Below are 20994 nucleotides of genomic sequence, written 5' to 3' on the forward strand. Positions count from 1 at the left end.
ATTCAATGCAAATCTTAGCAAAATTCCAATGGCATTTTCCACAGAAATAAAACAGTTCTAAAATTTGTGGGGCAAAAGACCCAAAATAGCCAAAACAATTTTGAGAAAGAACAGTAATGTTTGGAGGCATCATGCTCTTTGATTTCAAACTATATTTCAAAGCTACAGTAAATTAAAACAGTATGGTATAAAAACACACACAGACCAATGGAACAGAATGGAGTGCTCAGAAATAAACCCACATATATATGATAAATTAATTTATGACAAAGGAGCCAAGAATACACAATAAGAAAAGGACAGTCTCTTCAGAAAATGGTGTTGGGAAAACTGGATATCCACATGCAAAATAATAAAACTGGATCACTATTTTGTACTATATACAAAAATTAACTCAAAATGGGAGGATTCTGGGAAGATGGCAGAATAGGAGGTCACTGTGATAACATATTTCTACATATACACCAAGGAAGCAACTATATCTAATACAACTTACTCTTGAAAATGACTTGAAGACTAGCAGAACAAACCATCTACTCCTAATGAAAAAGCAGACCACACTGAGAAGGGTAAAGGGGCAGAGCACAACTGACTGCGATCCAAGTCCTTCTACCATCACAAACTGTAAGTGGAAGGGAGTGAAGAACAGAGAGAGGAGGAGATAGATGCTCAGGAACTCAGTACACCTAGCCCTGGGGGTCTGCTTTGGGAAGACAAGACACACAGCATTTAGCTTTGAAAATCAGTGGAACCAAATGCCAGGGAGAGGTGGAGGGCTGTGGAAGACCAAGTCTCTGCTTCTGAGAGCCAACAGAGAAACAGCAGATTTAAGATTTATTAACTTTGGGAAGTGTACTGGAGGGCTAGGAGTCTGAAGGAGCTCTCTCTAGCAGAGAAAGGGCTGGTGGATGGCACTTTTCTAGGCTTTCCTCAGCCTAGCTGGCCAGATGCTTGTGGGAGACAGTTCTAAAACTCACCATCTACCCCACTTGCTCTGCCCTGGCATTCCCTGGTAGACTTGCTCCACTCAACATGTCTAGTCCAGCAGCAGTTGAATGTGCCATTGCTGACAGGCAGGCTGTGTTGGTGCTGCCCACCACATACTGGCAAGAGTAGACCAGTTGTTAAGCTGTACCAGTGAGTTGCACATTAAGGCAAAGCAGGAACTATGGGCCTTTGTTGGCAGCCAGGCTGGGGCTAGCCTAACCCTCAGTCCACCAACAGCAGTAATGGCTCAGCTACAATATGGGGGTGACACAGTCCACAGGAGGGACACCCCTAGAGTACCTGGCCTTGGTGGACAGGGGGTTCTCCAATTCTGGGCACCAAAGAATGCCACCACATAAAGCCATTACTTTCAAGACCAGGAGACATAGCTGATCTATCTGATACATAGAAACAAACAGAGAACCAGACAAAATGAGGAGGCAGAGGAATATGTTCTAAACAAAAGAACAAGATAAAACACCAGAAAAAGTGCTAAATATAATGGAGATAAGCAATCAACCTGATAAAGAATTCAAAGTAGTGGTCACAAAGATACTCACTGGATTGGGGAAAAGAATACATGAACTCAGGGAGAACTTCAATAAAGAGATAGAAAATATAAAGGAGAATCAGTCACAGTTGAAGAATACAATAACTGAAATGAAAAATACAAAAGGGAATGAATAGCAGATTAGAAGATGCAGAAGAATGGATCAGTGATCTAGAGAACAGCAAAGTAACCAAGCTGAGCACCACAAAGAAAGATTTCTAAAAACCAAAAGATGCTAAGCGATCTCTGTGACAACTTTAGATGAAACATTTGTATCATATGGGTCCCAGAAGGAGAAGAGAGAGAGAAAAGGGCAGAAAGCCTACTTGAAAAAACAACATCTAAAATCTTCCCCAACCTGGGGAAGGAAACAGATATCCAGGTTCTCGAAGCACAGAAAACCCCCACCAAGATGAACCCAAGCAGATTGACACCAACACACATGGTAATTAACATGGCAAAGATTAAAAATTGAGAGAATTTTAAAAGCAGCAAGAGAAAGGCCAACTATTACCTACAAAGGAGAGCCCACAGGCTATTTGCAGATTTTTCAGCAGAAACTTTATAAGCCAAAAGGGAATGGCATGAAAATAACCAAAGATCTGTACTCTGAAAACTATAAAACTATACAGCAAATCCACAGCTAACATTGTACTCAGTGGAGAAAAACTGAAAGCTTTTCCTCTTAAGATTAGGAACAAGACAAGGATGCCCACTCTCACCACTTTCATTCAACACAATACTGGAAGTCCTAGCCACAGCAATCAGACAAGAAAAATAAATAATAGGCATCCAAACTGGTAAGGAAGAAGTAAAACTATCACTATTTGCAGATGACATTATACTATATATAGAAAACCCCAAAGACTCCACCAAAAAACTATTAGAATAAATAGATTGAGCAAAGTCTCAGGATAAAAAGAACAACAACAATATACAGACATCTGTTGCATTCCTATACACTAATAACAAACTACCAGAAAGAGAAATCAGGAAAACAATTCCATTTACAATTGCATCAAAAAGAATACAATACCTAGGAATAAATTTAACCAGAGAAGTGAAAGATCTGTACTCTGAGTACTGTAAGACACTAATGAAAGAAATTGATAATGACACAAAAAAATAGAAATCTATCCTATGCTCATGGATAGGAAGATAATTATTGTCAAAATGGCCATCCTGCCCAAAACAATTTACAGATTCAATGCAATCTCTATCAAAATACCAATGGCATTTTTCAATGAACTAGAACAAATAATCCTAAAATTTATATGGACCCACAAAAGAACCTCAAATAGTCAAAGCAATCTTGAGAAAGAAGAACAAAACTGGAGGTATCACACTCCCTAACTTCAAGCTATACTACAAATCTACAGTGATTAAAATAGTATGACTGGCACAAGAACAGAGTCATAGATCAACGGAACAGAATAGAGAGCCCAGAAATAAACCCCAGCATATATGGTAAATTAATACATGACAAAGGAGGCAAGAATACACAGTGGGGAAAAGACAGTCTCTCCAATAAATGGTGTTGGGAAAACTGGACAGCTACAATGCAAGATAATGAAATACCTTATACAAAAGTAAACTCAAAATTAAAGACCTACATATAAGACACAAAACCATAAAATTCTTAGAGGAAAACACAGGTAAAAAAACTCTTGAACATAAGCATGAGTAATTTTTTCTTGAATTTGTCTCCCTAGGCAAGGAAAACAAAAGCAAATATAAACAATGGGACTATATCAAATTAAAAAACTTATGTGCAGTAGAGGACATCATCAACAAAATGAAAAGGCAACCTATGGTATGGGAGAATATATTTACAAATGATATATCCAGTAAGGGGCTAACATCCAAAATACATAAAGGACTCATACAACTCAACACCAAAAAACGAAATGACCGAGGAGGGGCAGAAGATGGCGGCGTGAGTAGAGCAGCGGAAATCTCCTCCCAAAACAACATATATCTATGAAAATATAACAAAGACAACCCTTCCTAGAATAAAGACCAGAGGACACAGGACAATATCCAGACCACATCCGCACCTGAGAGAACCCAGTGCCTCACGAAGGGGGTAAGATACAAGCCCCGGCCCCGCGGGAGCCGAGCGCCCCTCCCCCCAGCTCCCGGCGGGAGAAGAATAGGCAGAGCAGGAGGGAGACGGAGCCCAGGACTGCCGAACACCCAGCCCCAGCCATCCGGGCCGGAGTGCAGACACGGTACGTGCCCAGGGGGCCCTGGATGCTAGGGAAACAGGGCAGCAAGAACAGTGAGCGGGCATTGGAGGCCGGGTGTCGGAGGACATAAGAAAAGTGCGCGACCATTTTTTTTTGCTTTTTTGCTGTTTTGTTTTGGCGAGCGCTTTTTGGAAGTCTTAAAGGGATAGGGACCCCAATACTAGGGAAAAGCAGCAAGACCGGTGAGCAGAGGCCTGAGGCTGGCGCCAGAGAAAAAAGAAAAACAAGCGACCACCTTTTTTTTTTAATTAAAAAAAATTTTTTTTTTTTTAATTAAAAAATTTTTTTTCTTTTTTTTTTTTGGTGGGCGTTGTTTTGTTTTGGCGGGTGCTTTTTGGAAGTCTTAAAGGGGCAGGGTGGGACACTTAATCCAGAGGTAGGGAATCCGGGGATCTCTGGGCACCCTAACCCCTGGGCTGCAGGGAGCAGGGAGGCCCCTTACGGAGATAAATAGCCTCCCAGCAGCTCCTGCTCCAACGCGACTCCACCACTTTGGAGTAGCTGCCCGAGCCAGGCCACGCCCACAGCAACAGCGGAGATTAACTCCATAGCAGCCGGGCAGGAAGCAGAAACCCTGTCTGCGCGCAGCTGCGCAGCACAAGCCACTAGAGGCCGCTGTTCTCCCAGGAGAGGAGGGCCACAAACCAACAAGAAAGGAAGTCCTTCCAGCCGTCACTCGTCCCAGCTCTGCAGACTATTCCTATCACCATGAAAAGGCAAAGCTACAGGCAGACAAAGATCACAGAGACAACACCAGAGAAGGAGACAGACCTAACCAGTCTTCCTGACAAAGAATTCAAAATAAGAATCATAAACATGCTGACAGAGATGCAGAGAAATACGCAAGAAAAATGGGATGAAGTCCGGAAGGAGATCACAGATGCCAGAAAGGAGATCACAGAAATGAAACAAACTCTGGAAGGGTTTATAAGCAGAATGGATAGAATGCAAGAGGCCATTGATGGAATTGAAATCAGAGAACAGGAACGCATAGAAGCTGACATAGAGAGAGACAAAAGGATCTCCAGGAATGAAACAATATTAAGAGAACTGTGTGACCAATCCAAAAGGAACAATATCCGTATTATAGTGGTCCCAGAAGAAGAAGAGAGAGGAAAAGAGATGGAAAGTATCTTAGAAGAAATAATTGCTGAAAAATTCCCCACACTGGGGGAGGAAATAATCGAACAGACCACGGAAATACACAGAACCCCCAACAGAAAGGATCCAAGAAGGGCAACACCAAGACACAGAATAATTAAAATGGCAAAGATCAAGGACAAGGAAAGAGTGTTAAAGGCAGCTAGAGAGAAAAAGGTCACCTATAAAGGGAAACCCATCAGGCTAACGTCAGATTTCTCAACAGAAACCCTACAGGCCAGAAGAGAATGGCATGACATATTTAATACAAAGAAACAGAAGGGCCTTGAACCAAGGATACTGTATCCAGCACGACTATCATTCAAATATGACGGTGGGATTAAACAATTCCCAGACAAACAAAAGCTGAGGGAATTTGCTTCCCACAAACCACCTCTACAGAACATCTTACAGGGACTGCTCTAGATGGGAGCACTCCTAGAAAGAGCACAGCACAAAACACCCAACATATGAAGAATCGAGGAGGAGGAACAAGAAGGGAGAGAAGAAAAGAATCTCCAGACAGTGTATATAACAGCTCAATAAGCGAGCTAAGTTAGGCAGTAAGATACTAAAGAGGCTAACCTTGAACCTTTGGTAACCACGAATTTAAAGCCTGCAATGGCAATAAGTACATATCTTTCAATAGTCACCCTAAATGTAAATGGGTTGAATGCACCAATCAAAAGACACAGAGTAACAGAATGGATAAAAAAGCAAGACCCATCTATATGCTGCTTACAAGAAACTCACCTCAAACCCAAAGATATGTACAGACTAAAAGTCAAGGGATGGAAAAACATATTTCAAGCAAACAACAGTGAGAAGAAAGCAGGGGTTGCAGTACTAATATCAGACAAAATAGACTTCAAAACAAAGAAAGTAACAAGAGATAGAGAAGGACACTACATAATGATAAAGGGCTCAGTCAAACAAGAGGATATAACCATTCTAAATATATATGCACCCAACACAGGAGCACCAGCATATGTGAAACAAATACTAACAGAACTAAAGGGGGATATAGACTGCAATGCATTCATTCTAGGAGACTTCAACACACCACTCACCCCAAAGGACAGATCCACTGGGTAGAAAATAAGTAAGGACACGGAAGCACTGAACAACACAGTAGAGCAGATGGACCTAATAGACATCTATAGAACTCTACATCCAAAAGCAACAGGATATACATTCTTCTCAAGTGCACATGTAACATTCTCCAGAATAGACCACATACTAGGCCACAAAAAGAGCCTCAGAAAATTCCAAAAGACTGAAATCCTACCAACCAACTTTTCAGCCCACAAAGGCATAAAACTAGAAATAAACTGTACAAAGAAAGCAAAGAGGCTCACAAACACATGGAGGCTTAACAACACGCTCCTAAATAATCAATGGATCAATGACCAAATCAAAATGGAGATCCAGCAATATATGGAAACAAATGACAACAACAACACTAAGCCCCAACTTCTGTGGGACACAGCAAAAGCAGTCTTAAGAGGAAAGTAAATAGCAATCCAAGCATATTTAAAAAAGGAAGAGCAATCCCAAATGAATGGTCTAATGTCACAATTATCGAAATTGGAAAAAGAAGAACAGATGAGGCCTAAGGTCAGCAGAAGGAGGGACATAATAAAGATCAGAGAAGAAATAAATAAAATTGAGAAGAATAAAACAATAGCAAAAATCAATGAAACCAAGAGCTGGTTCTTCGAGAAAATAAACAAAATAGATAAGCCTCTAGCCAGACTTATTAAGAAGAAAAGAGAGTCAACACAAATCACCAGTATCAGAAACGAGAAAGGAAAAATCACGACGGACCCCACAGAAATACAAAGAATTATTAGAGAATACTATGAAAACCTATATGCTAACAAGCTGGGAAACCTAGGAGAAATGGACAACTTCCTAGAAAAATACAACCTTCCAAAATTGACCCAGGAAGAAACAGAAAATCTAAACAGACCAATCACCAGCAACGAAATTGAAGCGGTAATCAAAAAACTACCAAAGAACAAAACCCCCGGGCCAGATGGATTTACCTCGGAATTTTATCAGACATACAGGGAAGACATAATACCCATTCTCTTTAGAGTTTTCCAAAAAACAGAAGAGGAGGGGATACTCCCAAACTCATTCTATGAAGCTAACATCACCCTAATACCAAAACCAGGCAAAGACCCCACCAAAAAAGAAAACTACAGACCAATATCTGATGAACGTAGATGCAAAAATACTCAACAAAATATTAGCAAACCGAATTCAAAAATACATCAAAAGGATCATACACCATGACCAAGTGGGATTCATCCCAGGGATGCAAGGATGGTACAACATTCGAAAGTCCATCAACATCATCCACCACATCAACAAAAAGAAAGACAAAAACCACATGATCATCTCCATAGATGCTGAAAAAGCATTTGACAAAGTTCAACATCCATTCATGATAAAAACTCTCAGCAAAATGGGAATAGAGGGCAAGTACCTCAACATAATAAAGGCCATCTATGATAAACCCACAGCCAACATTATATTGAACAGTGAGAAGCTGAAAGCATTTCCTCTGAGATCGGGAACTAGACAGGGATGCCCACTCTCCCCACTGTTATTTAACATAGTACTGGAGGTCCTAGCCACGGCAATCAGACAAAACAAAGAAATACAAGGAATCCAGATTGGTAAAGAAGAAGTTAAACTGTCACTATTTGCAGATGACATGATACTGTACATAAAAAACCCTAAAGACTCCACCCCAAAACTACTAGAACTGACATCGGAATACAGCAAAGTTGCAGGATACAAAATCAACATACAGAAATCTGTGGCTTTCCTATATACTAACAATGAACCAACAGAAAGAGAAATCAAGAAAACAACTCCATTCACAATTGCATCAAAAAAGATAAAATACCTAGGAATAAACCTAACCAAAGAAGTGAAAGACTTATACTCTGAAAACTACAAGTCACTCTTAAGAGAAATTAAAGGGGACACTAACAGATGGAAACTCATCCCATGCTCGTGGCTAGGAAGAATTAATATCGTCAAAATGGCCATCCTGCCCAAAGCAATATACAGATTTGATGCAATCCCTATGAAACTACCAGCAACATTCTTCAATGAACTGGAACAAATAATTCAAAAATTCATATGGAAACACCAAAGACCCCGAATAGCCAAAGCAATCCTGAGAAAGAAGAATAAAGTAGGGGGGATCTCACTCCCCAACTTCAAGCTCTACTATAAAGCCATAGTAATCAAGACAATTTGGTACTGGCACAAGAGCAGAGCCACAGACCAATGGAACAGACTAGAGAATCCAGACATTAACCCAGACATATATGGTCAATTAATATTTGATAAAGGAGCCATGGACATACAATGGGGAAATGACAGTCTCTTCAACAGATGGTGCTGGCAAAACTGGACAGCTACATGTAGGAGAATGAAACTGGACCATTGTCTAACCCCATATACAAAAGTAAACTCAAAATGGATCAAAGACCTGAATGTAAGTCACGAAACCATTAAACTCTTGAAAGAAAACATAGGCAAAAACCTCTTAGACATAAACATGAGTGACCTCTTCTTGAACATATCTCCCCGGGCAAGGAAAACAACAGCAAAAATGAACAAGTGGGACTATATTAAGCTGAAAAGCTTCTGTACAGCAAAAGACACCATCAATAGAACAAAAACGAACCCTACAGTATGGGAGAATATATTTGAAAATGACAGATCTGATAAAGGCTTGATGTGCAGAATATATAAAGAGCTCACATGCCTCAACAAACAAAAAACAAATAACCCAATTAAAAAATGGGCAGAGGAACTGAACAGACAGTTCTCCAAAACAGAAATACAGATGGCCAACAGACACATGAAAAGATGTTCCACATCGCTAATTATCAGAGAAATGCAAATTAAAACTACAATGAGGTATCACCTCACACCAGTAAGGATGGCTGCCATCCAAAAGACAAACAACAACAAATGTTGGCGAGGCTGTGGAGAAAGGGGAACCCTCCTACACTGCTGGTGGGAATGTAAGTTAGTTCAACCATTGTGGAAAGCAGTATGGAGGTACATCAAAATGCTCAAAACAGACTTACCATTTGACCCAGGAATTGCACTCCTAGGAATTTACCCTAAGAATGCAGCAATCAAGTATGAGAAAGATCAGTGCACCCGTATGTTTATCGCAGCACTATTTACAATAGCCAAGAATTGGAAGCAACCTAAATGTCCATCGATAGATGAATGGATAAAGAAGATGTGGTACATATACACAATGGAATACTACTCAGCCATAAGAAAAGGGCAAATCCAATCATTTGCAGCAACATGGATGGAGCTGGAGGGTATTATGCTCAGTGAAACAAGCCAAGCGGAGAAAGAGAAATACCAAATGATTTCACTTATCTGTGGAATATAAGAACAAAGGAAAAACTGAAGGAACAAAACAGCAGCAGAATCACAGAACTCAAGAATGGACTAACAGGTGCCAAAGGGAAAGGGACTGGGGAGGATGGGTGGGTAGGGAGGGATAAGTGGGGGGGAGAAGTAGGGGGGTATTAAGATTAGCATGCATGGGGGGGTAGGAGAAAAGGGAGGGCTGTACAACACAGAGAAGGCAAGTAGTGATTCTACAACATTTTGCTATGCTGATGGACAATGACTGTAAAGGGGTTTATAGGGGAGACGTGGTATAGGGGAGAGCCTAGTAAACATAATATTCGTCATGTAAGTGTAGATTAGTGATACCAAAAACAAAACAAAACAAAACAAAAAAAGGGCAGTTCCTGTGTGGTAACCTCCAATGAGTTCTACACAAGGGTATAAAGGGCATATAAAAGTGTAGGCAAAGGGTCTGTTTGCGTTTATACAGAAGATCAAAGCCTAATTGGGCTACCCCGAAAATGAACTAAGATACGATATGAAAGAGAACTTCCAACATCAGCACTCTTTGTAAGACTCATGCCAGAAGATGATCATCAAAAAACCCCAACAAAGATCCACGCACTGCTACAGCTGTAGATGCACTCACCCCACCAGTTCCTGGACTTGCCATGGGAATGAAGGAGATATCTAAGCTGGCCTGTGCATACAGTAAAACAACAAATTTGACTGGATCTATACTGTTGGAACTCAACCAAGAAGTAGGAGAAGTGCAAATTGTAGCGCTCCAAAATCTTACAACTACAGACTATTTACTGTTAAAAGAACATAAGGGATGTGAACATTCCCCAGGAATGGGTTGTTTTAATTTGTCGGATTTTTCTCAGACTGTTCAAGTTCAGTTGGACAATATCCACCATATCATAGATAAGTTTTCACAAATGCCTAAGGTGCCTAACTGGTTTTCTTGGTTTCACTGGAGATGGCTGATAATTACAGATATGCTTTGGTTATGTAACTATACTCCTATTATGTTAATGTGTGTGCGCAATTTAAGTAGTAGCTTAAAACCTATACATGCTGAGGTTACTCTACAAGAAGATATGTCAAAGAAATAATCAATCTTCCCATGTTTTCTTCCGCCTGCTACTTCTATAGCTTTTCTTCTTCCTTCCTAATTACAACCCTTAAATAGAACTCATGCCTCATATCAAATTTACCGAGTATCATAATTCTTCCAAGTGGTAAAGATACCTCAAGACAAATGCTGGGCATAGAAGCTACAGGGCATAAATATGCAAAGAAATAAAAAGCTAACCATTTCAAACAATAAGGCTTCTCTCTCACTTACCAACTTTACATTTCCCTGTATGGCCCCGTAAGGTGACTGGTTAGCCAGAGACGGGTAAGATTCCTCAAGGGAGGAACAACCTAACACAGGCACAGTCTCAGGGGGGCCATCAGGTGAGAAATTGGGGATCCACAGAGGTGAGGCTTAGAACCTCACCCCCCCTGTTCTGAGAGAAATCTTCTGCATACGTGGATGTTTTATTGCCCTGGTCTAGCTTGCATTAACACATAGTCTACAGGCACACACCTGATCATCTACATTTGCTCTCTTACAACACTAAACTATGTTTTCTACCTTTATCTTGTATCTACCTACCACTTCAGCATTTTATTAAAAATAATAATAATAAAGAGAGAAATGTGGTATCCACATATAAATCAAGTATAAAAACCAAATGAGTATTCATATTGGAACTGACTGTTTATAGTTCATAATGCATGAGCAAAACCGAAAGTTTCTGTGATGGCTGCCCTTGTACTGTTCACTATGTAACTTATTCATTATGTAAGAGTTTGTTCTCCATGTAAGAACTTGTTTGTTATGCCTCAGAAGATTGGAGACTGACGAAAATTAGGCTTGGGGTGGATTAATGATTGTGCATTGAGCATTGACTCCCCTATACAGAATTTTATTGTCGTTAACAACCATTTGATCAATAAATATGAGAGATGCCCTCACAAAAAAAAAAAAAAAAAAAAGGACAGACTTCCAATGGTAAAATAAATAAGTAACCGGGATGTAATGTATAGCATAAGGAATATAGTCAAGATATTGTAACAGGTTGGTAGGGTGATAGCTGGAACCTAGAATTATGTATATAAATGTTCTACCACTGTGTTGTACACTTGAAACTAATGTAATGTAATACTGTGCATCAACTACCCTTCAATAAAAAATAATTATTTAAAAAAAAAAAAAAGATATTGTAACAGCTTGGTAGGGTGATAGCTGGAACCTAGAATTATGTATATACGTGTTTTATCACTGTGTTGTACACTTGAAACTAATGTAATGTAATACTGTACGTCAACTACCCTTCAATAAAAAATAATTATCTAAAAAAAACCCAAAATGACCCAATTAAAAAATAGGCAGTGGACCTGAACAGACATTTTTCCAAAGAAGAAATACAGATGGCCAACAGGCACATGAAAAGATGCTTCACATCACTGATCATCAGGAAAATGCAAATCAAGACCATGATGAGGTATCACCTCACATCAGTGAGAATGGCCACCATCCAAAAGACAAGAAATAGCAAGTGTTGGTGAGGTTGTGGAGAAAAGGAAACCCTCCTACACTGTTGGTGAAAATGTAAATTGGTGCAACCACATGGAAGCAGCATGGAGGTTCCTCAAAAAACCAAAAATACAAATACCTTATGACCCAGCAATTCTACTTCTAGGAATTTACCCAAAGAAAACAAAATCCCTAATTTGAAAAGATGTATGCACCCCTTTGTTTATTGCCACATTATTTACAAAAGAAAAGATATGGAAGCAACCAAAGTGTCCATCAATAGATGAATGGATAAGGAAGATGTAGTACATATATATAATTGAGTATTACTCAGCCATAAAAAAGAACATGCGACATCCATGTGACAACATGGACCTAGAGGGTGTTATGCTAAGTGAAATAAGCCAAAGAAAGACAAATACCATACAATCTCACTTACAAGTGGAATTTAAAAACAAAACAAACAAAATGGCAATAGACTCATAGACACTGAGAGATTACTCGTGGTTACAACAGGGGAGGGGCTGGTGTGGAATAGGTAAAATAGGTGAAGGGGAGAGAGGCACAAAATCTTAATCATAATATAGATTAGCCATGGAAATGAAAGTACAGCATAGAGAATATTGTCAGTAATTCTATAATATCTATGTTGACAGATAGTAACTACACTAGTTGGGGTGACTATCAAAAATTTTTTAAAAGCAAAAAAAGTAAAAGCTGTTCGTCAGCTCACCCTGTAATGGGCAGCTTTGCAGCCTCCTACACCAGAACAGACGGGCCTCCGCCAAGGGAAGTAACTGGTCCGTGATCACAGGACATGCAAGGGACACTGTGTTTGAGCTCTGAAGTTCTGCACTTGGTTCATGGTTCCACCAGCCACATAAACTTGGGCAAATTACTCACCCTCCCTCAGCCATAGATTTCTTGTGCAGAAAATTAGACAAAGATAGGGGAACTCCTGATAGATGAGTGGCTGTGGCAGAAACTGGACAAACCCTGTCTGTACAAGACAGGCCATTTCTTCCTGGTTCTCCGAGCCTGGCTACATGGCCAACGACCCCTGCCTCTTCCCCACTAGGTTCCCAGCCCACGGGGGTTGGGGGGTTGCTTTAGGGCCCACACAGTTATCTTTTAGGTGTCACTACATTGAAATCCTAACTGCACCCTACGTTTTTCATAAAACCTATAGTTCTACAGGCTTTGTGGTAATCATTTCACAACATAGGCTCCCCACCACCACCTTCCTAATTTTTTGGTATTAAAATGCCCTTTCTTTTATGAAATGGTGGTAGATTCTTTTCATATCCTGGCTTGAGGGTGGGGGAAGAAAAGCTAGCAAGCAATACCTTTTGCCAGTGTCCATAATGATTGACTATTTAGAATTTTATACTGTTCTACCAATCCAAAAACTCCCAGGTGTTGTACATGCACTCAGCTTTGTTTTGAGAAGAAACCTGTAAGGTCAAGAGTCAACAGGACATTTTTAAGATGCAAGAGAACTGAAGGTCCAAAAAGACTTTCGTGAAATCATCAACCCAAGATTCCCACATCTCCCTGGTCTCTTTCAGGCTGTTGCTTCACCTGCTGGAAATCTTATCAGAAGGTCAGCAAAATTTGCAAGGATAGCAGCATCTCAAAAGAACCAATCCCTTTCTTTGCCATCCCTTTCCAGAACATTAATCACTCAACTTGCAGTTTAAATATTTATTTCTCAAAAAAGAAAGGGGCGCTCTACCAAAATCTTCTCGGGCTTTTTGCCAGGCAGTGAGGAGCAAGCATATCTTCAAGATCCAGGAGAGTGACTTCCACTGGGGGGAGAGGGGGTTCAGCTGGGGTGGTAGTGTGGCTATATGTTTGAAAAATCCTATAGGTGACATGATTTTTTATCTGAGTTTTTGGCAAAAACAATCTTCTTGGAGATCCCCTAAAGATTATCCTATGACTCTTAGTAAACATTCAAACAAGAAGTCTTAACTTAGCGGATTTAGGCATAAATGGATTCCTTTGCACCTTCAGTATTTTATGCATTTGAAAATCTTATCTGCCAAAGATGTCTGTGTTATGGAAATGTCAGGGGCCCTACATGCAAGTCCTGTCAGGTTCTCTCTGGGAGGAGCTGGGCATGCCCCCTCCTCAGGCCTGCTTGCCCTTCCCCTGCCAGGAGGGCTCTTTCCCCTGCCACCTGATGTTGACACCTTGCTTCTTCAGGTATCTATTCAAAGTGTCACCTTATCAGAGCAGCCTCACTGACCCCCCAGGTAAAATAATACTACTCAAGCCATCACTCACTTTGTTTTTGTCACAGCAGCAGTTCCCCTGCCTCTTATAATGACCCTGCCTTCCCTTACTAAATCAAAGCTCACCGAGCATGGCGGTAGAGCAGGGCCTTTTGTTTGCTGCAGTACCCTCACCCCCAAGGATGGTAATGAGCACATGCAGACTTGATGAATATAAACAGAATGAACGCATCTTCTTTAAACAGCTCAGTGTTGAATGTTACAAGAGTAAGCAGCTTCTGAAATTTCAGGCAGAATGCTCTATGCGAGCAACAGTCATCAAAGTTAACAATATGCTGTCTGCCTCAGCAGGTGCAACTGGAGGACTTTATCCTATACATACACTTACACCTGAGCAGAGACCCACATACATCAATGGTCACTGTGGTGCTGTTGGTTAGAATGACTGCAAGAAACAAAGCTCCTTCTTAGAGAACTCGTTGTAATGGCCTTGCACATTATATAGGTAACTAGAGTCACACCATGAAATCTAGAGCAGCTCTACATGCAGCAACACAGAAAAACTGCCAAGTTAGTAGCAGCTGCAAGCATTTGTGCCAGACATGGTTGTAAGCACTTTACATGAACCAACTACCCTATGTTACATCTCCACTTTACAGAGAAGGAAGTTGAGGTACCAGAGAAGTAAATCCACAAGGTCACATAGCCACATTCCAAATGGCACTTGGAATACAAAGCCAGGTGAGCTGGCTCCCTTAAGCACTAATCCACACTGCCAAAATAGTGGGTAACATGATTTATACATAGCATTTTTAAAGGCAGGTAGGATGAAGAAGGCTTTACATGGTTCTATGTTTTTATATGCACACTTTCAGAAAGGATACCTAAAAACGCATCACAGAGCCTGCTCTGGGGAGAAGTCAGGGAATGGTGGTAGGAGAGAGATTTAGTACTGCATACTCTGCTGTACTGTCCAAACTCTCACACATATTACCTAGTCAAGAACACATTATGCAAATATTCGCAGTCATTAAACTGTAAGGCTGAAATGAACCCCATCATTTTATGGGGGGGGTAAACTGAGGAACAGACTTGCCTGAGGCCACCCAAGTAGGGAGGAAGAGGGCCCAGGACTCCCAGCCCCCAGTGGGTGCTGTTGCCTTCTCTAAGTCTTTCCACAATATAGCTGACTCAGCTGTCACAACTGGAGACTTTCAAAACCTTCCAATTACATAGAATTGGGGGAAAAATTATGATTTGGAATTCAAGTGTTGACACTTGAAAAATACCAACTCCCTTGCATTACAAGTGCTTTAGCATGTTACTGAGGCTTTCTCTGCATGTCTCTGGAAAGGTTATTTTCAGAACATTCCACTTAAACCTGGAGATGCAGGGTTCTCTGCTGTTTCTGGGAGCTGACACCACAATTTACATTAAACAAATGTTTTGAAAATTAGCTGTTCACGGTTCCAATTTCAGCTTCCCCCAGGGTTTAATGTTAGCCAAATACTAGTACAGTAAGCAGACAATATGTTTTATTGTGTGGAGGAAAAACAGACCACCATAACAGATTTCCTGCTTTTGTAATCAAGGGAAAAGCTGAGTGTTCGAGTGATTATTGGCATATGGTTATTAGAAACACTGAGTTCCAAATACAGCTACTAGGAGCTAAAGACACACCCACACCCACACACACACACATCCTCTATATTTCAAGGCGCTAAAGAGACACACACACACACACACAAGAACACTCTCTCTCTCTCTCTCTCTCTCTCTCTATATATATATATATATATATATATATATATATATGTATATATATATTGGGAATTTTGGAAAGTCATGGGGCAAAATGTACTAGAGGGAAGGATAAGGCTCAGCCCAGGGCTGTGAGAGACACTGGTGTCAGAGAGGCCTCTCAAACATCAGGGAGCGTGCATGAACAAGGCCCATGGCCCAGGCCACCGCTGGAGGAAGGGTAAGCAGCAGGATAAGGCTCTGCCTCTGCTGGCCCCCAGCTCCAAGCACCATGGGCCCTGCTCTGTGGGCAGGCAGCTCCCCAGGACCCATTAGCAAGCAGTGATGGATTTGGTATCTTCATTTTCTTTTTTAACATTTAAAAAGGGCTGCCCAGGCACTTTTTCCCTGCCTTCCCTGAACTGCTCCTCCCCACAACTGCAAATGTTGAAAGGGGAAAAAGAAACAGTTCAATCTGCTAATTTTATAGTGAGCAGGAATGAGTAACGGAGCACTCTGTGAAATCCCTGCCTGGCCCCAAGCCTCCTCTAGGACTTGTGAGTTAGGTGGAGTCTGGAAATAACTCACAAGACACTCTTCAATATCAAGTTTCTCTCTCAAAGAGCTGGGAGTAATTCTAAGGCTGGTGGGATGGGGTGGGGCGGTGGCATTGGTAAGAGGAATTTAGATTCTGTTGTTATCAGGAAAGCATTTGCACACAGAAGGGTGTACAAAAATACAGGCTCTTTCCACCTCAACTAAAGAAGGGCCACCAACAGTGTGGATGAGAGGTTAGAGGTCAGAAAGGTGCCCCTCCCCCACCCCCACTGCATGAGGAAGCTTGGTCTGTCTGTGGACAAACCCAGAGGGATTGGACATAAACATGAGTGACTTCTTCATGAACATATCTCCCCGGGCAAGGGAAACAAAAGCAAAAATGAACAAGTGGGACTATATCAAGCTGAAAAGCTTCTGTACAGCAAAGGACACCATCAATAAAACAAAAAGGTATCCTACAGTATGGGAGAATATATTCATAAATGACAGATCCAATAAAGAGTTGACATCCAAAATATATAAAGAGCTCACACGCCTCAACAAACAAAAAGCAAATAATCCAATTAAAAAATGGGCAGAGGAGCTGAAAAGACAGTTCTCCAAAGAGGAAATTCAGATGGCCAACAGACACATGATAAGATGCTCCACATCACTAGTTATCAGAGAAATGAAAATTAAAACCACAATGAGTTATCACCTCACACCAGTAAGGATCGCCACCATCCAAAAGACAAACAACAACAAATGTTGGCAAGGTTGTGGAGAAAGGGGAACCCTCCTACACTGCTGGTGGGAATGCAAATTAGTTCAACCATTGTGGAAAGCAGTATGGATGTTCCTCAAAAAGCTCAAAATAGAAATACCATTTGACCCAGGAATTCCACTTCTAGGAATTTACCCTAAGAATGCAGCAGCCCAGTTCGAAAAAGACAGATGCACCCCTATGTTTATCGCAGCACTATTTACAATAGCCAAGAAATGGAAGCCACCTAAGTGTCCATCAGTAGATGAATGGATAAAGAAGATGTGGTACATATACACAATAGAATATTATTCAGCCATAAGAAGAAAACAAATCCTACCATTTGCAACAACATGGATGGAGCCAGAGGGTATTATGCTCAGTGAAATAAGCCAGGCCGAGAAAGACAAGTACCAGATGATTTCACTCATATGTGGAGTATAAGAACAAAGGAAAACTGAAGGAACAGAACGGCAGCAGAATCACAGAACCCAAGGATGGACTAACAGTTACCAAAGGGAAAGGGACTGGGGAGGATGGGTGGAAAGGGAGGGACAAGGGCAGGGAAAAAGAAAGCGGGCATTACGATTAGCATGTGTAGTGTGGAGGGGGTACAGGGAGGGCCGTACAACACAGAGAAGACAAGTAGTGAGTCTACAGCATCTTACTACGCTGATGGACAGTGACTACAATGGGGTTTGTGGGGGGGGACTTGGTGAAGGGGGGAGTCTAGTAACCATAATGTTCTTCATGTAATTGTAGATTAATGATAATAAAAAAAGGGAATAAACAAACAAACAAACTAATTAATTAATTAAAAAACCCAAAGGGACCTGCTGGGAAAGCAGGCAGGAGTATAGCTCTGGGTCAGCAACCCTGGAGCCCTTTCTGGGAAGGCATCCTCACTATCTCACTCTGGTGAGAGGCTCTGGGCTCTGGGCGGACGGATGCCCCGACTGTGTACCATTAGTGTCCACAAGGCCTTTCCGAGGAGTTATGATGGAGGGTCTTACAAAATAGGAAGGCCACCTCTGCCAGAGGACATTTCTTCCTCATCTGGCTAGAGGCCAGAAGGACAACTCTTAATGGGGCTCAACAGAGCAGGGCAGTCTTAGATTCCAATTTATTATTGGACTAGAGGCTATGACAGCAGGGCCCAGTGAGGCCCTTGGGGCCTCCCCGAGATGCTCAGACAGGCTAGTGCCACCACCCACAGGCCTGGGCCCCCTGAGGCTGGGTGGCAGCTCCCTCACACTGTGAGGATCCTGGCTCAGGATGAGTTGGCCTGCCCCATCCAAGAAGACATTAGGTCATCCCAATGAGAGGGTGTCACTCACCACAAAAAGATCGGCACCTAGGACCTAGCCTCAGGTCAAGTTGGATCTGGCAGAAGTGCCAGAATAATGCATCTGTTTTCCTCCTTAACAAGCCAGTCCTTCTGAAGAGCAAACTGTTGAACTGTCTGTCATTGCTGGACTGCACTCAGAGGAGGCTGTGAGCCATAGCAACACAGCGGCAGCTGCGAGAGCGTCAGGAGCAAGCAGGCAGCTGGCACTCTGGGCAGGACTCGGTGCGATCTGTCCCTAGCACAGGGAAGCTCCTGCACACACGGGCCCCCTCCCACAGGTGTGGGCATCTCCCTGGAAAGCCAGGCATGGGGTCCTTCCAGCCTGGGGCTATCTGCCCCAGTGCCCTCCTCAGACTCCCTTTGCCCACAGGAGCTAGTCCCTCTTGTGTCCAGACTCCGGCTGCCTGAGCTGGACTAGCCCCGCTGTAAAGAGCTGCCACATGTCCCTCCCATAGTTTCCTGCCCCATCCGTGGGATAAGCCCTTGGCAGTAAGGGGACCCCTCAAGACCCCGTCCCTGCCCCACCCCACGTACCCCTGCCAAACCACATACCTTGGATTTCCGGGCCCCTTTCTTGCCTCCTGCTTTCTTAGATACAGGCTTCTTCTGGGATGGAGACTTGGCCTTTTTGGCTGGGGGTGGCGTGATGATGGCTTCCAATTTCCCTTTGGATCCTCGTTTCTTTGCTAGCAACTCTGGGTGGATGTTTGGTAACACGCCCCCACTGGCTATGGTGACTCCTTTTAACAGCTTGCAGAAAAACCAAAGTAGCAGATGGTGAGCCAGACTACCCTGTCCCTGACCTTCAAGAAGTCAGCCCTGCAGTCCACACTCTTGTTTTCGGTTAGCAGAGCTCCTCCCTCCATGGCATCTACAAGGATGCCGACAGGACTCAGACTCCCTACACATGGAGCGAGTCCTCAGCGCCCCTCACCTGGGTGGAATTTCCGTAACACCTTTCCTCCAGGGAAAGCCAAACACCTTGTTTCACACCCCCACCCCAGTAAATCTTTGAGGAAAAACTGCCATGGGGTATGCCAGGGAAATTGCTAGCAATCCAAAATACAGTCCGCACCTTTGATAGCCAGCCAGACACCCACCTCCCTCAGGACCAACGGCTCTGCCTCCCAGGCATCGTGACTGCTGGCTGCAGTGTCCGGGGTGGGGAGGCGGGGAGAGCCCCATACCTGATTGAGCTCTTCGTCGTTGGCCACGGCCAGCAGGATGTGCCGTGGCGTGACCCGGCCCTTCTTGTTGTCTCTTGCTGCATTGCCAGCCAACTCCAGAATCTCCGCTGCGGGGAGCAGAGGGGTGAGCATATGGTCACATTAGAGCATCAGAGGATCGTGTGCATCCTCCCGGGCCCTTCTTCACAGTGTGGAGAGTTCGAGCAGGCAGCAGCTTCACGAAACCACCACCCTGAGGTATGAAACTGCAGGCGGTCTGCCTGGCAGCACTTCGAGCTGAGTCACAGAGGTACAGAGTGGCTAAGCTGACTGGGACGAGGAGGCCCCTGGTCCAACAACTTCGTTTTGGAGATGTAGGCACTGAGGCTTAGAAGGGACCAGGGAAAGGTCCCTCAGTCAGAAGTCGTAGAGCTGAGATGTGAGCCCATTTCCCGGAACAGGGCTGTCTACATTTGGCATATCAGAGTCACCAGGACCAACCCCACAGAGCCAGCAGTGTGCCCCCCGAGAGTGAACCATGCTTCATGAGCAATGGGTCATGCATGGGTTTATGGGACTTCAGGGAGAAACAGCATATTATAGGTGCTTAGTAAATCTGTTTATGTGTTGAATGCCTGCACATTTGGATTCAAAACTAGAAGGATTCAGAATTAGAAGGATTCAAAACTAGAAGGATATGGCTGGACTCTTTACAAAGTCAACATCATAAAAACATAAAACAAAAACCCAACACTACAGGGTATGGTAGATTAAGAGAGGCTGAAAAGACAAAACCAAATATAATGTGTCAATCCTTGATAGGATCCTGATTATAAAAAAAAAGCTATTAAAGTCATTCTGGAGATAATTGAGGAATTTTGAATGTAGACTGGCTTTCAGACACTAGGGAATTATTAACTTTCTTGGGTGTGATAATGTTCTTTAGGGAACATTTTGTTTTTAGGAGGTACATGCTGAAGTATTTAAGGGTGAAGTATCATGATGTCTGCAATTTACTCTCAATAACTGAAAAAAGTCCACAGATTAAAACAAACACGGTGAAATGCTAACAGCGGTTAAACCTTCATGTGTGGTGTAAGTGTCTCTGTCTCAGTATTTGATACGCTTGACATTTTTCAAAATAAAAAACTAGAAGGACAGGTGCCTGACCCATAGTTGGTGCTAAGTTACGAGTTTACTTACCTGTCTGGGGCAGGCTCTCACTCGGTAAGAAGTCAGATTTCCCACTGCACCACAGATGGGGGAAATTAGGCAGGGCC

General features: G+C 42.5%; 1 protein-coding gene across 13 annotated transcripts in view; it reads right to left on the reverse strand.

Moving 5' to 3' along the window:
• The window catches only part of LOC118918758 (core histone macro-H2A.1), an 82147-nt gene that overhangs the window by 32701 nt on the left and 28452 nt on the right, over positions 1–20994 (reverse strand). For all 13 annotated transcript variants that reach the window (XM_036897942.2, XM_036897925.2, XM_036897932.2 and 10 more), the window contains exons 3-4: positions 19736–19842; positions 19101–19298 (exon numbers count right to left, since the gene is read on the reverse strand). In XM_036897942.2, coding sequence (XP_036753837.1) covers positions 19101–19298; positions 19736–19842 — 305 coding nt within the window. The remainder of the gene's footprint in view (positions 1–19100; positions 19299–19735; positions 19843–20994) is intronic.

The sequence above is a fragment of the Manis pentadactyla genome, chromosome 13, assembly GCF_030020395.1.
Source record: "Manis pentadactyla isolate mManPen7 chromosome 13, mManPen7.hap1, whole genome shotgun sequence".
Lineage (NCBI taxonomy): Eukaryota > Metazoa > Chordata > Mammalia > Pholidota > Manidae > Manis > Manis pentadactyla.